The sequence below is a fragment of the Lepisosteus platostomus genome, chromosome 10, assembly GCF_059453375.1.
Source record: "Lepisosteus platostomus isolate fLepPlt1 chromosome 10, fLepPlt1.hap1, whole genome shotgun sequence".
In the NCBI taxonomy this organism is placed as follows: domain Eukaryota; kingdom Metazoa; phylum Chordata; class Actinopteri; order Semionotiformes; family Lepisosteidae; genus Lepisosteus; species Lepisosteus platostomus.
In genome coordinates, this window is record NC_142620.1 from 17,220,435 (window position 1) to 17,241,550 (window position 21,116).

The following is a 21,116-nucleotide window of genomic DNA, read 5'->3' on the forward strand; positions in this document are numbered from 1 at the left end:
GCAATATTTAAAGATAAGAGCTACAGGAAAATGCTCAGAACCTTCTTAATAAGTTGCTGTTATGCCTATTTCTTTGTTGATTATGAGAACAAATACAGATTAATACAAAACATGAACAGAGGCTTATTTCCATTATCAGTAAATTCTCCTTTACTGAAGGAGAATTTGCTTATGTACTGAAGTCTACATAAGCAGAAAAAATATTCCTTAGAAGAAAATGCCCCTATATTAGGCAAAGCTTTTCCATACAGCATAAAAATGATCCAAAACGGCCGATGCAACTAAGGTGTTCATTAGGAGGAAAAAGTGTAAAATCGTATACTGCTCAAGTTTATCATGATTCATTACGTCTTGAAGAAGAGGTTGAAACACGCAAAGAACAGTCAAGAACTCAAGGTTGTTGAGGCAAGATCGGTGAGTTTAATGGATTTAAGTGCAGACTACATGCAGTTATGGCTTCACAACTCAAAAAAATGTAACATGAAATTCTGAATGTTTTTAAATTGTACGATGGAGAAATGGTATGATACACAATTATTGCATAATTGTCTTCCTTTAAAAACAATGCAAATATTATTAACATAGATACCTGATGCATAAAAATAATGATCGAATACAGTTTTTTTATGGAATACCTACAGTCTATTCATTACCCTTTTTAAGAAGGAAAGAAACGCGCTAGGTTATAATAAACTGAAACAAAAGAACATATCCATACTAATTAAACATACTGTACAGAATCCTACCCTATCAGCCAAGTCTTCCCATGACTTTTAGACACTCTAGATGGAGCGCGAACTCTGTGGTACTTTTGATCAGCTGATTGGAGAGTAAGGTTAAGGGTTAGAGTTGAAGATATCGCTTCCTGTGTTTGGTCTGCGTGTGTGGATGTGGATGTCATATGCTGAGATCATCTTTAGTTTGAAATCAAAAGGTTTAAAAGTCGTTGCAGAACAGCCATGGTGCTTCTTGAAAACGATTCGGTAAGATGGTTTAAAATATTATTTCGTGGAAGAAGGCTGCATTGTTGTAAAATTATTTCAAATACTTTGTTTCAAGTAGAGTGTTCATTCATTTTTGTTAAAATATAGATTTAAATATTTTTTCTTCGCATTGATAACTAAAAGACGCCAATAAGTGTCTTATCTACATATTGCATATTTTAAATCAACAAGTAAAATATTTAGGACGTAAGTTAAGGACGGGAACAGGATGTCTTTCCTCCCACTACTGTTAGTTCGTTGATATTTTAATTACTACAGCTTGGTGCCCACTTACAGTGGACGTGACCTGTTTTTCGTGTTATTTGGTCTGTGAAAATGCATCAGATCAGCTATAGCTGTAGTTTTTGTTTCGAGTTAACTAACAAACATGAACTTTAAAATGTACTTTATAGATGTATCGGCTTTACGAAGCCTTTGAATAATACAGCCATAACCAAATCTGTTAACGAGACAGCACAGAACATAAAATGTCGATGCTACTACAGTTTCTTTTCCCATTTACTAAGGATCTATAATGAATGGGTCTGTCCAACTTACACAAGAAACACAACGTTTTAACCGAACGACAGTTACCAGCCTTAGAAAAACGTACTGCAATATGTCAGGTTGATTTATTTTAAATGGATTACTGTTTTAAATTGGTTATGGGTACAGAATAAACTATCCCCTTTTCTTCTCAGTTTTTGACAGAGCTGACACGGCTGTTTCAGAAATGCAGGACCAGTGGGAGTGTGTACATCACATTAAAAAAATGTAAGCTGAGTGGACTTTTAGTGACCCCAAGTTATGGGGGTTATTTTTTTAAAGGTACACTTGTGGACGCTATGGTTTACTTCCATCCCCCAATGGCAAGATGTGCTGGCTGTGAATGATTATGCCTTTCCACTTGGATGTGCATTGGACTGGTGTTTCATTCAGGGGCTGAGCAGTTATACAGTATGCTGTTAGTATTGCCTTGTGTTTTGTGCCCCTGGGATTGGCTTTGCTCTGCACTGACATAAGTGGCTTTCTTATAACGGGTGGATGTTTGAATGTTTATATGCAGCACTAGCTTTGATGAGACTTCAGTTTAACATATATAATGGTTTTGAGTTGAATTAATTTTCTAAAAATTAACAAGTTCATGTGTCCTTCTGTATAGATGACGGGAGAACAAAACCTGTACCTAGGAAAGGAAATCCAGAGAATTTTGAGCCTGTAGACAATAAGTGTCTCATCAGAGCCACAGATGGAAAGAAAAAAATTAGCACAGTGGTGAGTATTGACATTTTATGGAGCGAGTGTTATATCTTTATTTTCCACTTCAACATTACCCTAAGTCGCTATTGAAGTTTGAAATCAGACCAGAACCCTATTTCTTGTGAACACAGTGGATAGATTACAGTAGAGATCTTGGCCATAAAGTTAGAGCAAAAATCAGTAACATCATTTGTTTCTTGGAGTTTGGTTGAAGATGTGACTTGTGCCCTTGTCATTCCTTTTAGGGAAAAAGAGGAGAATTAACCTTTTTATAATAGTCTTATGTATTTTTGTTTAATTTTAATCTATTATAATAAAGTATAGGCACCTTTATTCCTTAATTCCTTAAACCTCTCTAGTTGTGTTCTCTGTAATGGATCTAACTATCCTTATGTAAAATAGTTAAGCAGAAGCAAAAACTTTTTTTTAAATTTAATTTTAGGTAAGCACCAAAGAAGTAATAAAATTCCAGATGGTAAGTATTGTATGAAAGTACTTTTTGCATTGTGTATTAGATCTTGGATGTATTTGAATTAAAATAGTTCCACATTTACACATCCACATTTAGCATTACATTTACTGTTATGTTGCATTTATTTGTTATGCAGCAGAAGTATCTGGGTGTATAGTAGATTGCATTTACCAAATGGTCATACATTGATCTTAGTTTCAATTTTGCATATCCAATATGTTGTTTTTTCTTCTTTTCTGTACAGTACATCTAGAAATATTAGAGCTGTTTATGATTAGAAACAACTGTGGGGTTGTCAAAGTAACAGTATAGTGAAACAGTATTCAGAATTCATAGCAGAACTAGCCTTGAGCACTTCGGATTTTTACAAACTAAAATATTTTAATAAGTTGTCCTTCATAGATGGAAGAAAACAGACAAATCTGAATCATGACTAAAGATGGCATTGCTTGTATACACTGATTTTTTCCCCCATCATTTTTCTTGATGATAATGTCATGTATTAGTATTACCACAATTGAAGTGTCATGAGAGATTTAATGGCTCTGTTAGTGCATGCATATCTTGTACCTGGTATGTGCTGTGAATGTTTCCATTGTGGCCAAGTCTGGGGAGAAATGTGATGAATGAGAGGAGCTCTGTATTAACACAGCTTGTCCCCAAACCTGCTTAGGCCTACTCGAACCTGTTGAGGGCCCACATGGACGGACTGAAGAAGAAAGACAAAAAAAGCAAAAGCAAGAAGACCAAAGCCACCCAGTGAAAAGACAGTCTTGTGTAAAGTGCTGCAGCACCTTCCTTTGCTCAATAGTTCAAGCAGGCCAGCCCAGATCCCATTACCTCTCACACACCTACATTGAAACTGAAGCCGCAGAACATATAAATGCAAAAAAAAGATTGACCTCCTCTCAGGACCTTTAATTGTAGTCCTCTTCTTGGAAAACTGGAATGGTTTTTGCTTTTATTTTTAAATCAGTTGCTTGGATGGATCAAGAATTAAATGAAATTCTTTCAAAGGTTATCTTTAAAATAATTTGCTAGTAGTAACATCTGCGGTCTGAGGATTCAGGTTTAAAAGGTGTCTACTGCTAAACCACCACAAGAAATCTGCGGCCACTGAGGAAGCAAACGGCAAGAAAATACCTTGTTACAGACTTATAAATGTGTACACTATGAGATTCCAACAGAAGGAGCATACTGCCAGGTTTCTGGAAAGCCGGGTGCTGCAGACAATCTCTTCTAAGATGCGTGGGTGACTATTTAGTCTTTTCTCAAACATTTTGTTCATGCTGGAAAAAAGTCTTTAGTATATTTCAGTGCATTTGTATCAGTCATGAATATTGTATCTCGCCAATAAAACAGCAGGGGCATAGATTTCATTTTTTATAAACGGTGCTAAAATAATTGAAGTAGAGTTAGTTTAGCTTTGCCTGATCCATTGACTAAAACATGTTTCCGGTGCTTGAAAAGAGTTACATTAGTTTCTGCTAACAGTTAAGTGATTGAAGTTCATGGTGAATTTTTTTTTTAATTTCCAGATTGCTGGCAATTCTTTTTTCTGTTAATGAAAAAGTTATGAAACAGGTCTGGAGCAAAGACATTGATGAACAGATGTATCTAAATTATAGAGCATCCTGCTAATAAAAAAAATACTCCACCACCACATTTTGTTTCTGCTGTTTTTCGAATCTAAAAAAAGAAATTGACTACCAGTTTTGTTTTCAGATATGACCACCAAATTGTTTTTAATGTGGTCTTTGTTCTAAAGATACCTGATGGTTTATAATGATCCTGCGTTAACAAGTCATGTTTTTGTAATTTACAAACATAATTATAATAGTTTATAAACGGTTACCTGGAAGAAAAAAAAACAACATTCTTCGACAAAGTTCAAAGTGCTGGTTTATCTTATTGTAATAAGAAACCAGGAAGAAAAAAAGATTATATACAAGAGGATCCCATTTTCTTGATTTACTGTTAATTGATCAGTAACAGCTTTGACATCATTCATCTGGCTTCATCAGTGTGGAGACACCGACTATTGTGTGATGTACTAATGATATTTTTTATGAAATCAATTCTAATACACTGAACACAGACTAGTAAAAAAAAAACGTTCTACAAAGTAAACTTACATAGGAAACAAGTACAACCTTAAAACGGATATCCCAAGTTTTAGCAGGGTATGGTAGTCCAGGTTAACTTGATTTGATCAAGTAGTTTCTGATTAATTTTGTCATCATGTATCTTTGTGATGTTTAAAGACTTGTCTGATGCCTGCTTTCGTCCAGTCATTTTCCATACATTTTAGTTCCAGATTTTGCACAGCATGCCATTTGGGGTTGTAATTTGGCTCTCTGTCAGTAGGTAATCTAGGAAAAATATCTTTCAATTTCTTCAACTATATTTAATAACTTTAACCATTCTTAACTTGTTAAACAATTTTTGATGACTTTTGAGCTGAGGTTTCTATCATGAAAGATGTCATAACCCACTACATAATGGCATTTCATTACAACTCCTGGTGGTAGGGATAGTATGTGGACTGTAGCTTGAATCTTTGTCCATTTCCTTCTGGTCATTAAAGTGCTGTGTTAGGTGGCGACTTATTGGGAAGTTGAGAGGACAAAAGGAGCAAGCACATTCAAAAAGTTATACTTTTTCCTAATAAAGAGGTTAGAACATCTAAATGAAAAATTAAGGATATATACACATAGCTATGGTATGTTATACAGTATGTGATATGTGGCCAGTCTGTAGATAATGAAATAGGCCTTGCAAAAACAGGTCTCATTTGAAGTACAGAGGTGATTAAATGGCTGTGCCTTTTTTCTCTGGCCTTTCCTTGCTTGCAATGACAACATTGTTCCTCTTATTCTTCTCCTCCTCTTGGTATCCCCGCTTCATTATTCTGGTCACATACAGGAACAGAGTCTGGAACAGAAAACAGCACAGGTACACACAACTCTGGGGAGTCTGACTCAGTTTACAGGCATGCTTGCATCTCAAGCAAAGAAACTGCTGAGTGATTATGAAGCAGCCACTAACACTGTATAATTGGGTATTAACTAAGAGGGAATAATGCATTAGGCACGTCTGTGCACAGAAATGAGCAGTCTTTATTTGCAGCTACCCTATGGTGTTGCCACACTAATGAAGTACCAAGCCGCTCCAGGAATTGATTACGTGACTTCTGGCTCTGTTCTGGATTCCTCATCTTATTGTTTAACCTAGAGATTGGATTCCAAGTGAGCTATTATTATAAGCCTTTTCTTTCTCCAGAAGCCACTATTGCTATGAAATAAATGTTTGGCATTTAAAATGAAAATAAAGTGATTAAATGACACATTAAGTGAGGTGCTTTTTATCCTGCACACTGCTTTCCTAATGAAACCATTCATTAGTTCTTTTGCACAGATAGATGGGAGAGAAAAGGGTATCAACACTCCAAAAATAAATAGGAAGTGATCCTGAGATACATTGGAAGCATTATGACATTAATGATATGATGAATTATGCCTATAATGGCATAGTCTCATTATGATATAAACCCTGATAATGGGTTTACTTTATCATTTTGTATACAATAAAAAAGGTGCTGCCCTAAAGCCTTAAAACAATTTATATTTTTATTTTTTTTCATTTATTCCTGGAGTAGCATTAACCAGGTAAAGGCAAGGTTCACAAAATCACAGTTTTCTGCACTTACACTTTGACATGGACACTTCCTGAGCTACCCAGAGTAGCAAGATTAATGGATGTTTAATTGTGTCCCCAACTGACCAAACAAAAACTAATAGAGGCTCACGTACCAAGCTAAACTTTCAATGCCTTCCTTGACTCCTGTGCCAGAATTAGAACTAAGTCATTCTCCCTCAGCTTGTCTGAGACATTTTTGTATAGATTTGTTATTGGTTGTTGTTAACAGAGCTCACTATACTATTGCTATGGATAAAAAAGGTAGCTCAGCTATTTGTAAGACGCAATATCAAATAATAGGCAGCACAGTGGTTAGCCTTGCTGTTCAATTCCAGACGTGGGAGAGGGAGCTGTGTGGACTTTGTATGGAGTTTGTACAGTATGTTCTCCCTGTGTTTGTGCAGGGTTTCCTCTGGGTGTTCCAGTTTTCTCCCGCAGTCCACAAAAACACTAGAGATTTAATTGGCTTCTGGGAAAATTAGTCCTAGGTATAGTATGAGTGTGTGCCTGTATTTGTGTCGGTGTGTCTGCCCTGCAATGGGCTGTGATTCCATCCAGGGTGTATCCTGCCTTCCACCTGTTGCTTGCCAAGCAAGGCTCCAGATCTCCCGCCACCCTGAAGTGGACGGAGCAGTTAAATGGATGGATGGATTATCAAATATTTCTTAAACTTTCATCTAGGTCTTTCATCATCACCTTCATTAAATTCTGTGGGGAAAAGCATATGAAATGTGAGTAAAGTTTGATCAGATTACAAGTCATGATTAATGGAAAGAAATATATATATATAATTTAGGAACTATCAGCTTGATAACTATGTAGCAATGGAACAACAAGGTTATACTGATTGATGTTTTAATCACACTTCACATAACATAGACTGTCAGAGTAATTTATCAAGCCGTCTTTGCAGAGATGTCCTCAGATCAACAGCTTATTGCAGCAGCCAGTGTATCACCACTTTTCAAAAATACTCAAGGAGACCCTAGAGTTTAGCCCAAAGTCACAGATCTGTAGCAAAGCTGTAGAGCACAGACATTTATAGACTTGAAAAAAGCTTCAGAAGTTGCCTCACTAAGATCTGAAGCAGCTGTTATTGCGCCCTTAAAGTGACTCTCTTGGAAGGACGAGCATGTCCTTGGTGCTTCCCAAAGCCGTTTTAGCTTCAAAACACATCAAAAGGGTTTCAGGTAGCAATTAAGATGAGAAGCAAGAGTGCTTTTGCTGTTTTTGCTTTGTTGTGCCAGAAAAGTGTTTTTTTATGTGGATGTGAAAGCCTGGTTGGAATTTTAAACATAAAAATCAATTAAATCTTGTAAGCATTCATTTTATATATATATACTGTAATGATTACAGGAGCCGTCATGATCAAAGTGGAGCACTTAAGAAAGTAACACAGATACCCTCTTTATGTAGTCTGTTTAGGTGCCATTCGTGTTCGATTTCAAATACTTATAGCTGGATTTTTTAAATTACAAAGACTTACAGTATGTAAAACTCAACTGACATTCAAATCAGCACCTTAGTTCTCTGTACCCTGATGTCCATCTCTCAGGCTGTACTGTAGTACACTACCGTAATGCCAGTTTGGTATTGTTACGTTACGTAACAATTCTTGATTTGTTTGAGAAATATATTTTTCTCCTTAAAAAATATGTACCTTTTGTTTTCTAACAACATTCAGTTGTGATTAAGGAAAACATTGGAGATTAATCTTTCCATAAACATTGGATAAAATCTTCTGTAGTTATGAGAAGTGGCCATTTAAAGTCTGAACGTGTTGAAGTACTACTCTTAGTGGATTTGATTAACCTGCTTTTTGTCTAGCTATTGTGAATGAAAGATTATTTGGAAATCTTCAGAAAATATGTTGTTTACAAAGCATAATGTTAGGTTTTGATATTTAATTTGAATTAGTGTTTATATAATTCAGAAACAATACTTAAAAACAATACTTGGATCTCAGAGGAAAGTTAAGGGGAATTATTTTTTTATCCACACGTTAACGTCTGATCTTGTGTTTGGGGGGAGGGGTCAGGATAGGAATCCTTCCTTAATTACATGCCGTACAGGTTCTCTATAGCGCTGCTTAAATCGTGACCTAAAAGACCTTATACAGTACTGTTTGTAAGGTTTGGGTTGTAGAAGTTCCTCGGTATTATTCCAGAAAAAGAGCAGCAAATGAAATAAATCCCCTTGTATCGCTTTTGAGACGCAGTGCTAGACATTCAAAGTGAACAGGTTTACAGTAACAACACTGAAAGGCAAGTAAACCAATTTATTTCAAAGTTGTAATAATAATAATATGTTGCACTGAAACTGACAGCAGCCTGCAAGAACTGTTTTCTTCAAGCAAATTCCGTAAATGGTGTACGTTACGATTACGTTTAGAACATGGTTTTCTTGTTGAGCAATGAAACGTTTATTCGTGTTCATGTAACACATTCTTTTAAAATGTTTTTTTATTTTTCTGTCAAGAATACAATACCTGTTTTGGGAAAATTGCATGAGTGGGGTGAAGAGGTTCTGGCTCTTTTAATGATACTATACAGGGCTAGTTTTAGCCAGACGCACCCATAAGTATATATCAGAATCAGATTTTTAATTTATGTTACAGTATTTTGACTGCGTAGTCTGATTTAAAATGACGTACCATTAAATATTAAGTACTGTCTGCCTACTATATTTAACTGAGTACAATCATAAATTTAATCATAGATTTTAAAAATTGCTTTAGTTTATTTGGTAACACCATCTCACGGGAATTAATTATATTAGAGAATTATACCGTCTTTATGTCAGTAAGTCTTTATGTTAAAGATCACCTAAAGACAGCATGCAGTCCTACAGTAAAGAGATACACATGTTTGTAAGCTAGTGAATTTAATTCTATATTATTACATATCTACCTGCTGCTGCATGAGAGATATTTTAATGTAGGGTTAACCATAAGACTCACTTTAGTTAAATTTTTAAAAATGAGTTGGACATTATAAGTATAAAACAAAGTTTTTTCATTCATTTTGGGAAAAGATTGCAGTTTTTTCATATTGCTAGAAATACAGCATATCTAGTGATAAAAAACAACAACAACAGATCACCATATGCTCGGTCTCAGCATTGGTCAAACATTGCATTTTTACATTTTGATTCCATTTTATATAGCCACAGCTCATGACTAATCAAAATTCATCAAACACCAGCCCTGTTCCTTCCAACCTTCTAACATATAGTATGGTATGGCATTAAAAGAAAAATACAATAATACAAATAATAGCATGGATGTCAACATGAAAAGTTGCATTAAAATACCAGTACACACATGGCCGACAATCCTAATATATTTTAGGCCTTTTGTGTTCAATGACAGACTTTTTAGAGCACACACAATCATAAGACAACTGCCATGTCTTAGCTATAGGTTTTATGGAAGAGCTGCTCCACAGTAATGTTACAATTGACTCCAGTTAGCAGGCAGTATGGGTGGGACCCTTCCTTCTGGGAACCAAGGTGCCTTTGATACAAGCCTACACTCCTACTTGGATGTGGGAGAGCGACACTCTCCATACCACTGTGACAAAATGCTTTTTTGTGTGTAATTTATTGGTGCTAAGACAGATAGTTTGGATGCAAATATCTGTGTTTACAGAGGTCCATGGTTTTAAAAGGAGTTATGTATTTATGTGATAAACACAAAATGCAGAATATTAACTCACCAATGTCTTGTAGCTTTGCTTCCAATATAAACCATGAGCATATACAGTAAGTACAATGGGGAAAACTTTTTGTATTGCTTATTGATACAGATCTATATACTGTACAAGTAGCTGTCAGGGTGCTTCAACTTTGGTCTTGAGAGCTGATGTGTCTGCAGATTGTTTAGGTTTTTTTAAGATGGTGCGCGTTTCCAATTAATAACAAGCTGATAAATGTCTTCAGGTGCAAAGTTGGAAAGAATGCTTGCAGGCACACTGGCCCTCCAGGCCTGGAGTTAGTCCACATCAAATTAGCTTTAAGAATTTGCTATGACTGCTCTCAATCTTTTGTCTTGGACAACACAAATCTATCAGGTTTTCTAGGTCACCGTTAAATTACCAATATCCACACAAGTGGAACAATGTCATAGTTATTGATCAATAAAGCAAGCAATCTGCAAAACAGAAAAACTGACGTAATTTAGAGATCATTTGTATTCTGTTTTGTAATTGTGGACCAAAATTCTGTTAAGTAAGTAGATATTTTGCTCAATTTATCAATATTTTGCAGGTGCCAATCTTTATAAAAAGGAAATCATTGCATAGGATATGTTTTATCTTAAATCTAAAGCCACTTGGGGTCACTGTTTACAAAGGGAAGAAAATTGGTGTACTACAATTTAGTCCTTAAGCGGGCCACTCTATACTAAACATCTCTTTGCAGAAATGACAGTGTCCAAAGCAGAACTAATACTGTTTTTCCTCAATTTTAAAATATGCATTAATCATCATGAAGCAAACCTGTCCTTGTTTTCTCCTTCATACATATGGCTCAGTTTATCTAAATTAAGCTGTTGGCAAACACTGTAGGTGCTGGTGCAGTTTTGAGACCTGCCAAACATCAAAGGCTGCAAAGCATGTTGTAAGTGACCTCCATCAGCCCTAATACTGTAGAATGTTTCTACTGTAGGAATGCAGCTTCTTTTGATCTACAATAAATTGAATCAGGATCACAAGTCTTTTTTTTCTTCTTAGGAAAACATTCTTGCATTCCACATAGGATGGACAGTCATTGTTCTGAATAAATCTTCAGGTAAGTCAAATGGGTTGCTTAATAAATATCAATAAATTTGAAATAAAATTAGTAAAAGTAACATTTTTCCTAAAAATGTTTGCGATTATAATAGCCTCCAAATGTCTTAATATTCTTTTTGACTGTAACTGTTACTATCCTTACTGAACTGTAACTACTGTACATGAAAAATGAAAATCCCAGTGTGAAATCAGTATTTTATACTAAGAATACTTTATTGTGCCCTCTTAACTCTTCTTTCATTAAGTCATTCATGCTATTCATCATGACATTGGATTTGATGCATGCTTTGTATTGTTATCCTTTTGTAAAATCCTTATTCAATAAAGTTTGAAATGTACATCAGAAGGCACTAATTGTTGACTAAAATAGCTTCGTAAACATTGTAATCCATATATTCTTCTGTACTAATTAAAACATCAGATCAGAGGATGCAAACCATCCCAAAAGCAGATCAGATCAATTTCTGTTCTTCATAACAGAGATATTGGTCTTTTTTCAACTTGACCTTTGTCTTTGTGCTAATCATACACCTGTTGACATTGTCTAAAACGTAATTTGAGTTTTGTTTGACTTGGGAGTCAATATTGTTGCTTGGCTAATGCATGTCTTTTCTTTTTAATGTTTATCATGGAACTTTGTCATAGACCCCAAATTCACTGATGGGGCCACTAGTGGGATCATTGATGATTCATGATGGTTTTTTTTATAATATCTAAATGTTTCTGTTATATGTAATTTATCCTTCTAAACTACATTTCTGGCTCTACATTTGTGTAAAACAATCATGTTCTCCTCTTGGTAGAGCAACAACTATACCATTAGCCTTCTTACAGATGTGAACCACAATCAAAATTGGGATATTTTATGGCTTTTTGTAATCTTTACTATAATTGCTAGAAACAATTGAATTAACAGCTTTATGCTCAACATAGTGACAAGGTTTAAATAAAGCTGAACATTATGAGTTTAGAAATATACATCATAATATCATTATCAGTATTTTCAGTACTCATTTTCACATATGATCACTGTTTTATAAATGTTGAAAAATCTTGATGTACAGTACCTGTATTTTCTTTTCTAAATCACCTTTTTGTTATAGTTTATCAAATATATGAACAAATTCAGAAGCCACATTAATTTAGTAAGAGTTCAGTGGTTTATTTCGAAACCTGTCATGTTGTAAATGACTTTGTCAAAGTGATTCTTTATTATTTTCCAATATTGCATGGTAACTAATTTCTTACTGTAAGACATGAATATATCTTTTATGAAAATGGTGCCCTGTGTTCACTATAATAGTTTTCAGAAAAATTGCAGAATGCTTTTCAGACCTTAAATATTTAATAAGGGTGATTTATAGATAAAGTGTGTATAGCTAGGCCACGGGCACTTCCAGCTGTTTGTGTTCATAACCGTGTCATGACAGGATAGCAGAACATCTTTTTTTAAAAAGCCAGTGCCTAAGGAGGCTTAATAAATGTCCTCTTAGCATGATGTTTCCTTCACACACTCTCCACTTTAGTAAGGAAAGTATGTATATTGTAAATACCTCTTCCTGCAAATAATTAGTTTAGTAAACAGCCTTCAAATTTTTCTCTTTAATTGTCTGTTTGCAGTTTTGCAGTTTCTATCGATTCCGAGGGCTCCAGATCTTTACCTGCCATGCTTCCTCGACCTCGGAGGTCCACTTCTCTTTCAGGATTGGCTGGACAGCACAGATAAACTCTGTCCCCACATACTGAAAAAAAGTCATTTTAAAGCTTACCACTCCTAATTTGAAAACATTTTGGATAGAGTTTACCATTGAACATTTTACCACTTTACAATTAACAATAGCATATCAGGTGTTTATGGATTTTTTTTAAATCAGGTTTATCAATTTTAAAAGTCGCAACACCATAGCAAGAAGGCAGTGCTCACAGACTTTTACATTTATGATGTCACCTGTTAGGAATATCAAACAAGATTTCTTTGTTTTAACAGATATCCATATCTAATGATTGGAAGGTGGAAGTCTTGAAGAGAAGCAGCTTTAGTTCAATTTGTTTTTGATTTTTAAAATAAGTTGATCACTTTGTGTACAACTAGATTGAAACCACTGGGGATTTTGATGAGAGTACCTCCAAGTTGGTTTGGGGCTGCTCTGTCAGAAATGTAAACACCTGAGATGTTTTTGAGTGGAAACTGTCAACTCTAAAACTCTTCTTGTTCTACAAAAAGGCTTGTGTATCCATGCCACACCTAGGAACTGATAAAAGTTGGATCTGAAGGACAATGCAGTTAATCTAGGTGAACTAGGTAATTTGTGAAGAGTTAAATCTCTTAAATAAGACAATGTAACATCTAGGTAAACTAGGTAATTTGTGAACAGTTACAGTAAGTCTCTTAAATAGGATAACGCAATTCAGCTCAGTGAACTAAGTAATTTGTGAACAGTTAAGTCTCTTAAATAAGAGTGGATGTGAATAGATCTTTATCCTGTTTTATCAGCTGTGTGAGTCTCTCAGACAGCTTTACTAAACATGATAAATCACCTTGCAGATGTTTCTTACTTTAAAATGTTGTATCAAGGAATTCAGCAGCCTTTGAATCTTCGAGAAATATTTCAATGCTCTGCTGCTCTAGTTAAGCAAGTTATTATACTTTCACCTCAGTTTTTTCAATTCACAGGTCTTTATCTGAGAAAGAGATTCTCATTAAAAGTAGTCATTTATGTGGGTAAATTTAGGAATTGAATGAAGTGCCTAGTCCTAATTAAGAATGCATCTTAAAATGTATTGCGATCCTCTATTTCTGTTATAAACTGTTATTTAACGAGAGAGGTTTTAACACTATACAATTCAAACCATAAACCTAAAAAAAATTGACAACATTTTCTTTCTTTGTTAGATTTATTTGAAATAAAATACAATATAAATATTAGTTTATTCATTTATTCTTTGCTTCAGTTTTGTTTTGTAGGACTCTTTTTTATATCATTGTTAGGCCTAATCTTAACCCCAGAATAGGCCCTTACTAAAGGTGTTATAGCCAAACTGAACCTCCTACATTCTAAATTTGACCATTTAAAAAAACACTATAACAATATTTAAACTACGTCCTTTGATTTTTCTAACCCTGACCTTGAATATCATGTTACTTGAAATTCAGACCACCTTTATACAGTTACTGCTCTAACAACAATTCTTAAAGAACCTTAAAACTTACCTGTCCAAGATTTTCATATAGTATCAGCCATAATACTCTAGAGTACCGTGTCCCAGTTGAAATGGTTTATTGATGATCCACACATGGATGAATTTTACTAAATAAAGTTAATTAGCAACTTTACATTTTAGATGGACTTACCACAGTATGTAGTGGTCACACTTTTGTTTCGCTTATACCTCAGTTGTAACAATATTAGTTTTAGTCAAATACTGCTGCTACCTTACGATATATTAAATTAGAGTTTTTTAAATGTTGTTTTTTAACACCACTGCAGCTATATTTAAATTCAGACTCATTGATTTTTTAACCCTTAGTATACTTCTAATATAGATAGCAAATTAAACCTACATTTGTGATGGGATATGAGGTTGTATGGTTTTACACGTTACAAAATGGGTGTCTTTATCTGATAAATTAAGCACAATTTCCTACCCCATAGTACTTTGGAGGAGCATTGTATCGATAGTGGCTCTTTCCCAACTCCAGTGCCAACTGGTCCAAGCGGTCTAGCTGGTCTAATCTAGCCACAGTCTTCTCAATGAAGGACATCACTCTGAAGCCGACAGAAAGACCAACGTGATGCAGAAATTGTGCAGGCCTTTCTGGACTCTGTATGAGCAGTCTCCATCAATAAAGGAATAATAGCATTTATACAACATTTCACAAAGCCTATTATGCAATATTACCAAGGTGATGAACCAACAGTTATCAAATAACAGTACAGGATTACTAATGCAATTTTATTCATGAATACTCTATAAGAATTCCAAGCACTTAATGCTGAGTTTAGTTTAAGAAAAAAATAGTGTTTGATTTTCATCTGAGTTATTCTGTGGCACTGAACCCAAAAAGGTGACGAAATTGCTGATATCCTGTCTTTCAAGAAACTGCTGGATAAGATCCTTGGATCAATTTGCTACTATCAGATGGGCCGAATATTCTCCTCTCATGTGTAACAATTCTAATGTTCTTGTGTACATACGATACATCTCCGAAAACTGCCACAAGATTAGTAAAACTGATTTTATATAAAATACAAGCAGAAATGTGAGCAGTCAACTCCTTGTGGTTTCTGAGATGTGATTGTCCCTAGAGGGGTATCCCCTTTTTAGTTTTGGAACATGAAGTTAAAAAAATGCTAATAGCCTTTGAAACAAATGTACAGTATGTATCCACCAATATTCACACCAAATAGTTATCTAGCCACAGATGCTAAAAATCACAGTACCATAACTGTAACACATACTTTTACTAATGATTATTTTATCAGTGTTGGGTAGTAAAAGGAAGTGACCTGGTTAATGTCAAGCTGAGATTTTCACACAAAGGATCCTGTTCCTATTAATCTTGATCCAAATTCCTTAATACAAATACTTTGCAATGCTGTTTCCAGTGCATTATTATTTGTAGTTGTTTCAAATACTTTTTGTATTCATTTGTATATTTGTGCTCATAAGCAAAAAAAATGCATTTGTTTGTATTGCACACAATTAAGTAAGTGGTATATTTTCTGACTCCAATATTTCCTGGGGAGAAACAGACATGGAAGTCACCAAAGATGATAATTTTTCATCTGCCATCTTTAAAAAGTAAACTTTAGTGGGAATATCAGGACTGGTAATAGAAATCTTAATATAGCACTTTTTATCCACAAGGATCCCCACAGGGATCACCACCTGGGTGACGTCAACAGATCAGTTGGAGAAGCGTGAAACTGCTTCACCATCGAATTAAGTGGAACTTTAAGAAGAACAGATTGAGTAGACCTTAGCTAGGACACTGGGGCTACTCTTTTCAGGAAGTGCCATGGGATCTTTCATGGCCGAGTGGTCTGTATCTCAGTTTATCAGCTAATCTGAAAGACAGCACTGTCTGACAGCTGTCACGGATGTCGGAAGGGGCATGCCGTGGAATGGCCAGGAGAGCAAAAAAAAACCTACGTGTAGTGGCAAAATGGGGGTTAGCCCGGGCTCAGGAGGTTAGACGATATCAGGTAGAAACCTATTCCCTCAGGCCGCGGAGGAGACAACCTGGTGCTAGGTGGGTCTCAAGACATCCGAGCCCTCAATGCTGAGCGAGGAGGAAAGGGTGACCTGGAAATATATAGCCCCACACAAATACACACTGGAAGGACAAGCAAAGCATAGGGACACTAGTAACAGGACAAAGTAGGAGTGCCCTCTAGCTGTAGAGGGTGTGACAACAGCACTGTGTCCCTAGTCACTATAATAAGGCATTAGATTTGGAAATTCTGATCCAGAGGGAAGTACGCCACATACTGGTCCACCAACACCACTTACTGTAGCAATCTGCTTTTTCTTGGAGGTTTCCAAGGCCTGACTAGCCCAGGCTTCTTTAGCTTTTGGAATCTGAGTCTTTATCCATAAAATATTCTAGAGATCAACATTAAATACAAATACACTGAACAATCAAGGGCAATGTGCACAGTGATGTGCTGGTAAAGTTTATGTTCAACAAAATCTCAAGATTGGTGTCATGGCCAACTCGGTTGAATGAACACCATGTGCATTCTGATCACATTGTACTGTACAATATGTTGTTTTCCGTTTCACTCTCTGACTAGTAACAGTGGGCGGCAATATAACTTGGGAAAGCAGAAATAGAAAAAATGCTGAAATAAACCTGAACCGAAAGCGTTTTTGACAGGCAGAATAGCATTTTTGGGATATACTGTGTTCCAGCTAGGGTAAATAAAGCAGTTAATTGATAGAAATGTTAAATCTTATTAATCTCCATTGTCTTGTAAAGTAGTTGATTTTTTTCTAATTTGTTTTCAATGGGAAGGGAGGCTGTGGTATTATCGTGAGGTGTTTAAGTGTAAATGGGAATGTTTGTTTCTTCACCTAAATGTCAACTAACATACAAAATGTTTTTGCTTTAATTATTAGCTTTACTAATTGCTGTGAAGTAAATATGATAGTGAATTTACAGATTAGGTAAATGTGTATGAAGGTCTTTCAAGCACCTAAGGAATTGTGAAGTGTTGTGAAATTTTGGAGGCTTGGTAGTGTAATAAGTTTGAATGCTTGAATAATGAGGAATATTTAAAAACACTCTTCAGACATAGTCTATGAAAAGGCTTCTTTGGATTTGATCAATTTTATAATTTTTTGCCAATTGGTGTCAATAATCAGGGTATAGAATGTGTCCTAAAAAATGAAAATCTCTTTTGTGTCTTTGAGTCTCAATAAAGAAGAAAAGTATGGTTTACAGTCACATTTCTGTGAGTTTTAGATGGATTAAATCACTCTCGCTGGGTATGAATTTCATATCATGTGTTGAAAAAAGATTTTAGTTTTTTAAAATAACTGCTCAAAATCTGGTGTTTTCCTAAAATGTCTTTTAGTAATATTAGGGCAGTTTTCATCCAAAATCCAGACATACTGTATGGTAAAGCAGGCTTGTCGAATTGCATGACATGACCCCATCTTCTGGTGTTGCCAATGTTGACAGCCAGCTGCTAAACAGAAGACCAACAGAACTGTCTGCCTCACAACAGAGTTGGAGCAGTAACGGCATACCAGGGAAAAGCAAAACAATGTAAGTCTGCTATCAGCAAAATAAGCAGGAGCCATTGGCTTTGTTCCATATAATGCAATAATTTACACCCAAAGCACATCAGCAATACCTTCTTTAGACATTTTTGTATCATGACTCCATATAAAGCTTTAAAAATGAACTGAAAACACATTAAAATGTATTATTTTTTCATTCATTTTTTTTAACAATGCCAACAGAATAAGGCACCAGAATACTAAATCCCCAATCTCTGAATATAATTCCCTTCACTCAGTGCTGACTGGAAAATTGAAAGGCAGTGAAGTAAAGCAAGGGTTTATATAATTTATGCATATGAAGTGAAACAGCATGTTCCACATCAGGCTCTTGTTAGTGAGAGTATTTGGATTGAGGGAGTGAAACTTGACAGTGTTGATCTGTTGAACGAGTTTGAGAACTACTTGACTTTTCATTTAACCAGAGTTGCTGTGCTATTGTACTGTAGCTGCTTTGTGGACCTATATCTTTGATGAAGATCACATCAGGAGGGGAGTTTTTTTTAATCCACTTATTAGAAATAATATTTTCTAAAAAATACAAGCATCCTATTACTGAAAAAGCAAATATTCATTAATCAGAGAGTTCCATTTTCATTTGTGATGCTTCTCTTTGCTACTATGAACTGACTTTCCTTTGCAGCTATTTATTGGCATGTTTTCTGGTGTCAGTGGAAGAAACAAAAGTCCCTGTTATTACAAAGATATTAGTATATATTCTAAATCAAGGCAGAAAAAGGTAATATTATTGTTTGAATCCAAAAAGTTTTTAACTTTTTTTTTCATTATGCAGACAATTGGTAAAAATTATAAGAATTTTTGCTCTGTAAATTATAACAGACTATTGTATAACTCGTCTGTTATTTTTTAGTACTTAATTCTTTATTCATAAAGCCTTTTTCACTCTCCATGTAAATTGAAGTAGTTCAATAGAGCCAGATTGCAGAATGGAGAATTAAAATGTCTAATAAATAGTCAAAAGCACTGACTTGAGTCCATGAGCTCTCAGCTCCTTGCTTGCGCGTAGCCTCTCAAGATCTTCCACATCTCTGAACAGGAAGAAAACATCTTTGCATTCTGGATGGGTTTCAAACAACCTGTTGCCAAGACAACACACACTTATGAACTTTCGAGATGAGTAATGGCACATGGAAACATTTCTTTGTATTTTTTTAAGATTATGTTCAGACCATGTTTTTACTTTTCTGTAAGCTTAGAAATTATCTTTTGTTACACTGTAATAACAGGAAAAAAAGATCATATACATGTAAATACAGCACCATAGAAAAAGTTCATAATTTAAAATAGGTTTTTGGACCTGTTACTAGTGAATATAATAGTACCAAGGACTGATTCCTTTGAGAGTAGCAACATAAAATCTAAAACGCAGATTGGTGTGTGTACATTCATAATTGCCCCTTTATAAAAGGGTGTGTGGCTCTAAATAAAGAGTATGAACAATATTTAAGAATTTTTGTATTTATTGGCTAGGCATTAATTAATTAATTAATTAAGATGTATTTCATCAAGGCTTAAATCATAAAACAATGCTGCCTAGCAATTTTTTACAAATTATTTAAGGATACTTTCGAACCGACTTTATCATATTCTGTTTCCTGTAGTATTGCTGACAACTTTAAACCTGCAGCAGTTTGCAGCACAGTAAACAGATTAAATGCATTAAGCATGTTAAATGCATCAGGTATGGATGACACATTGTGGGTTTCCATGACGTCCTAGTCATTAGAAAACATAAAGTTTTACTTCGGTATGACATTTGAAGATGCAGTCAGGGGAGGCACCTTTTTCCCTTGCTTTTCAGACCTTTGGTATAAATGTCAAGTTTTAGCACAGAGACATTCATCATGAAGTTGCACGACAGAAAACTAATCTTTCCTTAATGTGTAAAAGGTGCTCTAAAACCTCTCTATCTTGTTTAGTCTAGCATCATACAGTATACTTCTTCTTATTTTTAAATAGTGTAGATCCTTTGCAAATGTTATGGCATTAGTTTATTGTTGAGATTGTTCATGCTCTTGGGATGACAAATGTCTCTATGAATAGAGGCCATATTGTACAACGATCTCTGTTGAAAGCATTGTCCTCTGACGCACATTAAAAAGATCAAGATGCACTTCCACAGTGGCACAAATTACTTTAAGGCCTCATTGCAAGACAGGACATGAGGAGGTATGGGGAAAAAAGCATTACAGAGGGATTCTGTTAAATGCAGATCAAATTACTCAGTTGTTTTTATCATTGCCTCCTTTTATAGAATTGCTGAGAAGACATTAGATGTCTCTTGAGATTTACTCGTACTGCTGCAGCAAGCAAGGTATTTGAAAAGAGGATGAGACGATCATGCCAGTAACTACTTATCTCTGATAGAAACCTGCTATGGCCACAGGTAATATGTTACTGTACCAGTAATAATCTTAGTATTGGTTTGTCTTGTTCCTAGTAGTCAGTTTGCAGTCTCTACTGATGAAATACAATACCATTTCTTGTCAGGGTAGAATTAGGAGCTTTTGATAGGATTATAGCTTATAGATGTTCACAACATATCACTCACTCACTTCAGAAACACCACAAGTAAAATAAACATTATTGTTCAACTCTCTCCTAATTGTCTTCTGAGTTTTCAGTGGTTACCTTTGGTTATCTTATTAATTGAAACCAATACAAAAAACAATAAAAATAAGAATATTTTCTAGAGAGCATTCGAGAAGTTCTTTTTTTTTGAAGAAGCGAAAACAACGATTCCAGTTCTGAACATTGACAGATTTTCTTTTGTACAAATGAAATTTAGCACTGCATGTGTCCTAAATAATAATAAAAATCCTACACATAAATACTGGGGGATTATTTGTAAATTGTGAAAATAAAATAATTGGGAAATCTACTCTGGGAGAAAGCGCCACAAAATGATTTAGTGGGAGGTGAATATAATCAGCTAAACCTAGAACAAGAGACATACTCTATTTCAGTTTTAATTAACATATAATCAGTAAATTGTTAATTAAATCAATATACAATTTCACCTATATAACTATGTCTGAACAACAGTGTTAATAACATATACCCATGTCTTAGAACTGGGGAAAATAATTAGGTTTTGAGATA

The 21,116-nt window shown here is 35.0% G+C and overlaps 2 protein-coding genes and 1 long non-coding RNA gene across 3 annotated transcripts in view; 2 read left to right on the plus strand and 1 right to left on the minus strand.

Annotated features, from left to right (window-relative positions):
* Positions 1-825: 825 nt before the first annotated feature.
* srp14 (signal recognition particle 14) lies at positions 826-4,380 on the plus strand. The gene is made up of 5 exons (XM_088648494.1): positions 826-983; positions 1,685-1,757; positions 2,146-2,258; positions 2,686-2,718; positions 3,389-4,380. The coding sequence occupies exons 1-5, from the start codon at positions 960-962 to the stop codon at positions 3,476-3,478; spliced, it is 333 nt and encodes a 110-aa protein (XP_088504620.1). The 5' UTR covers positions 826-959; the 3' UTR covers positions 3,479-4,380.
* A 325-nt stretch (positions 4,381-4,705) lies between these two features.
* Positions 4,706-21,116, minus strand: part of xgb (x globin) — a 39,201-nt gene continuing 22,790 nt past the window's right edge. Inside the window, exons 2-5 of the mRNA XM_088648492.1 lie at positions 18,983-19,090; positions 14,851-14,971; positions 12,866-12,946; positions 4,706-5,649 (exon numbers count right to left, since the gene is read on the minus strand). Of these exons, the coding sequence (XP_088504618.1) occupies positions 5,527-5,649; positions 12,866-12,946; positions 14,851-14,971; positions 18,983-19,090 (433 nt within the window). The 3' untranslated portion in view covers positions 4,706-5,526. The remainder of the gene's footprint in view (positions 5,650-12,865; positions 12,947-14,850; positions 14,972-18,982; positions 19,091-21,116) is intronic.
* LOC148653463 (uncharacterized) lies at positions 10,811-14,135 on the plus strand. Its single transcript, XR_015941676.1, has 2 exons — positions 10,811-11,202; positions 12,825-14,135. It is a non-coding gene; the product is annotated as an uncharacterized LOC148653463 (long non-coding RNA).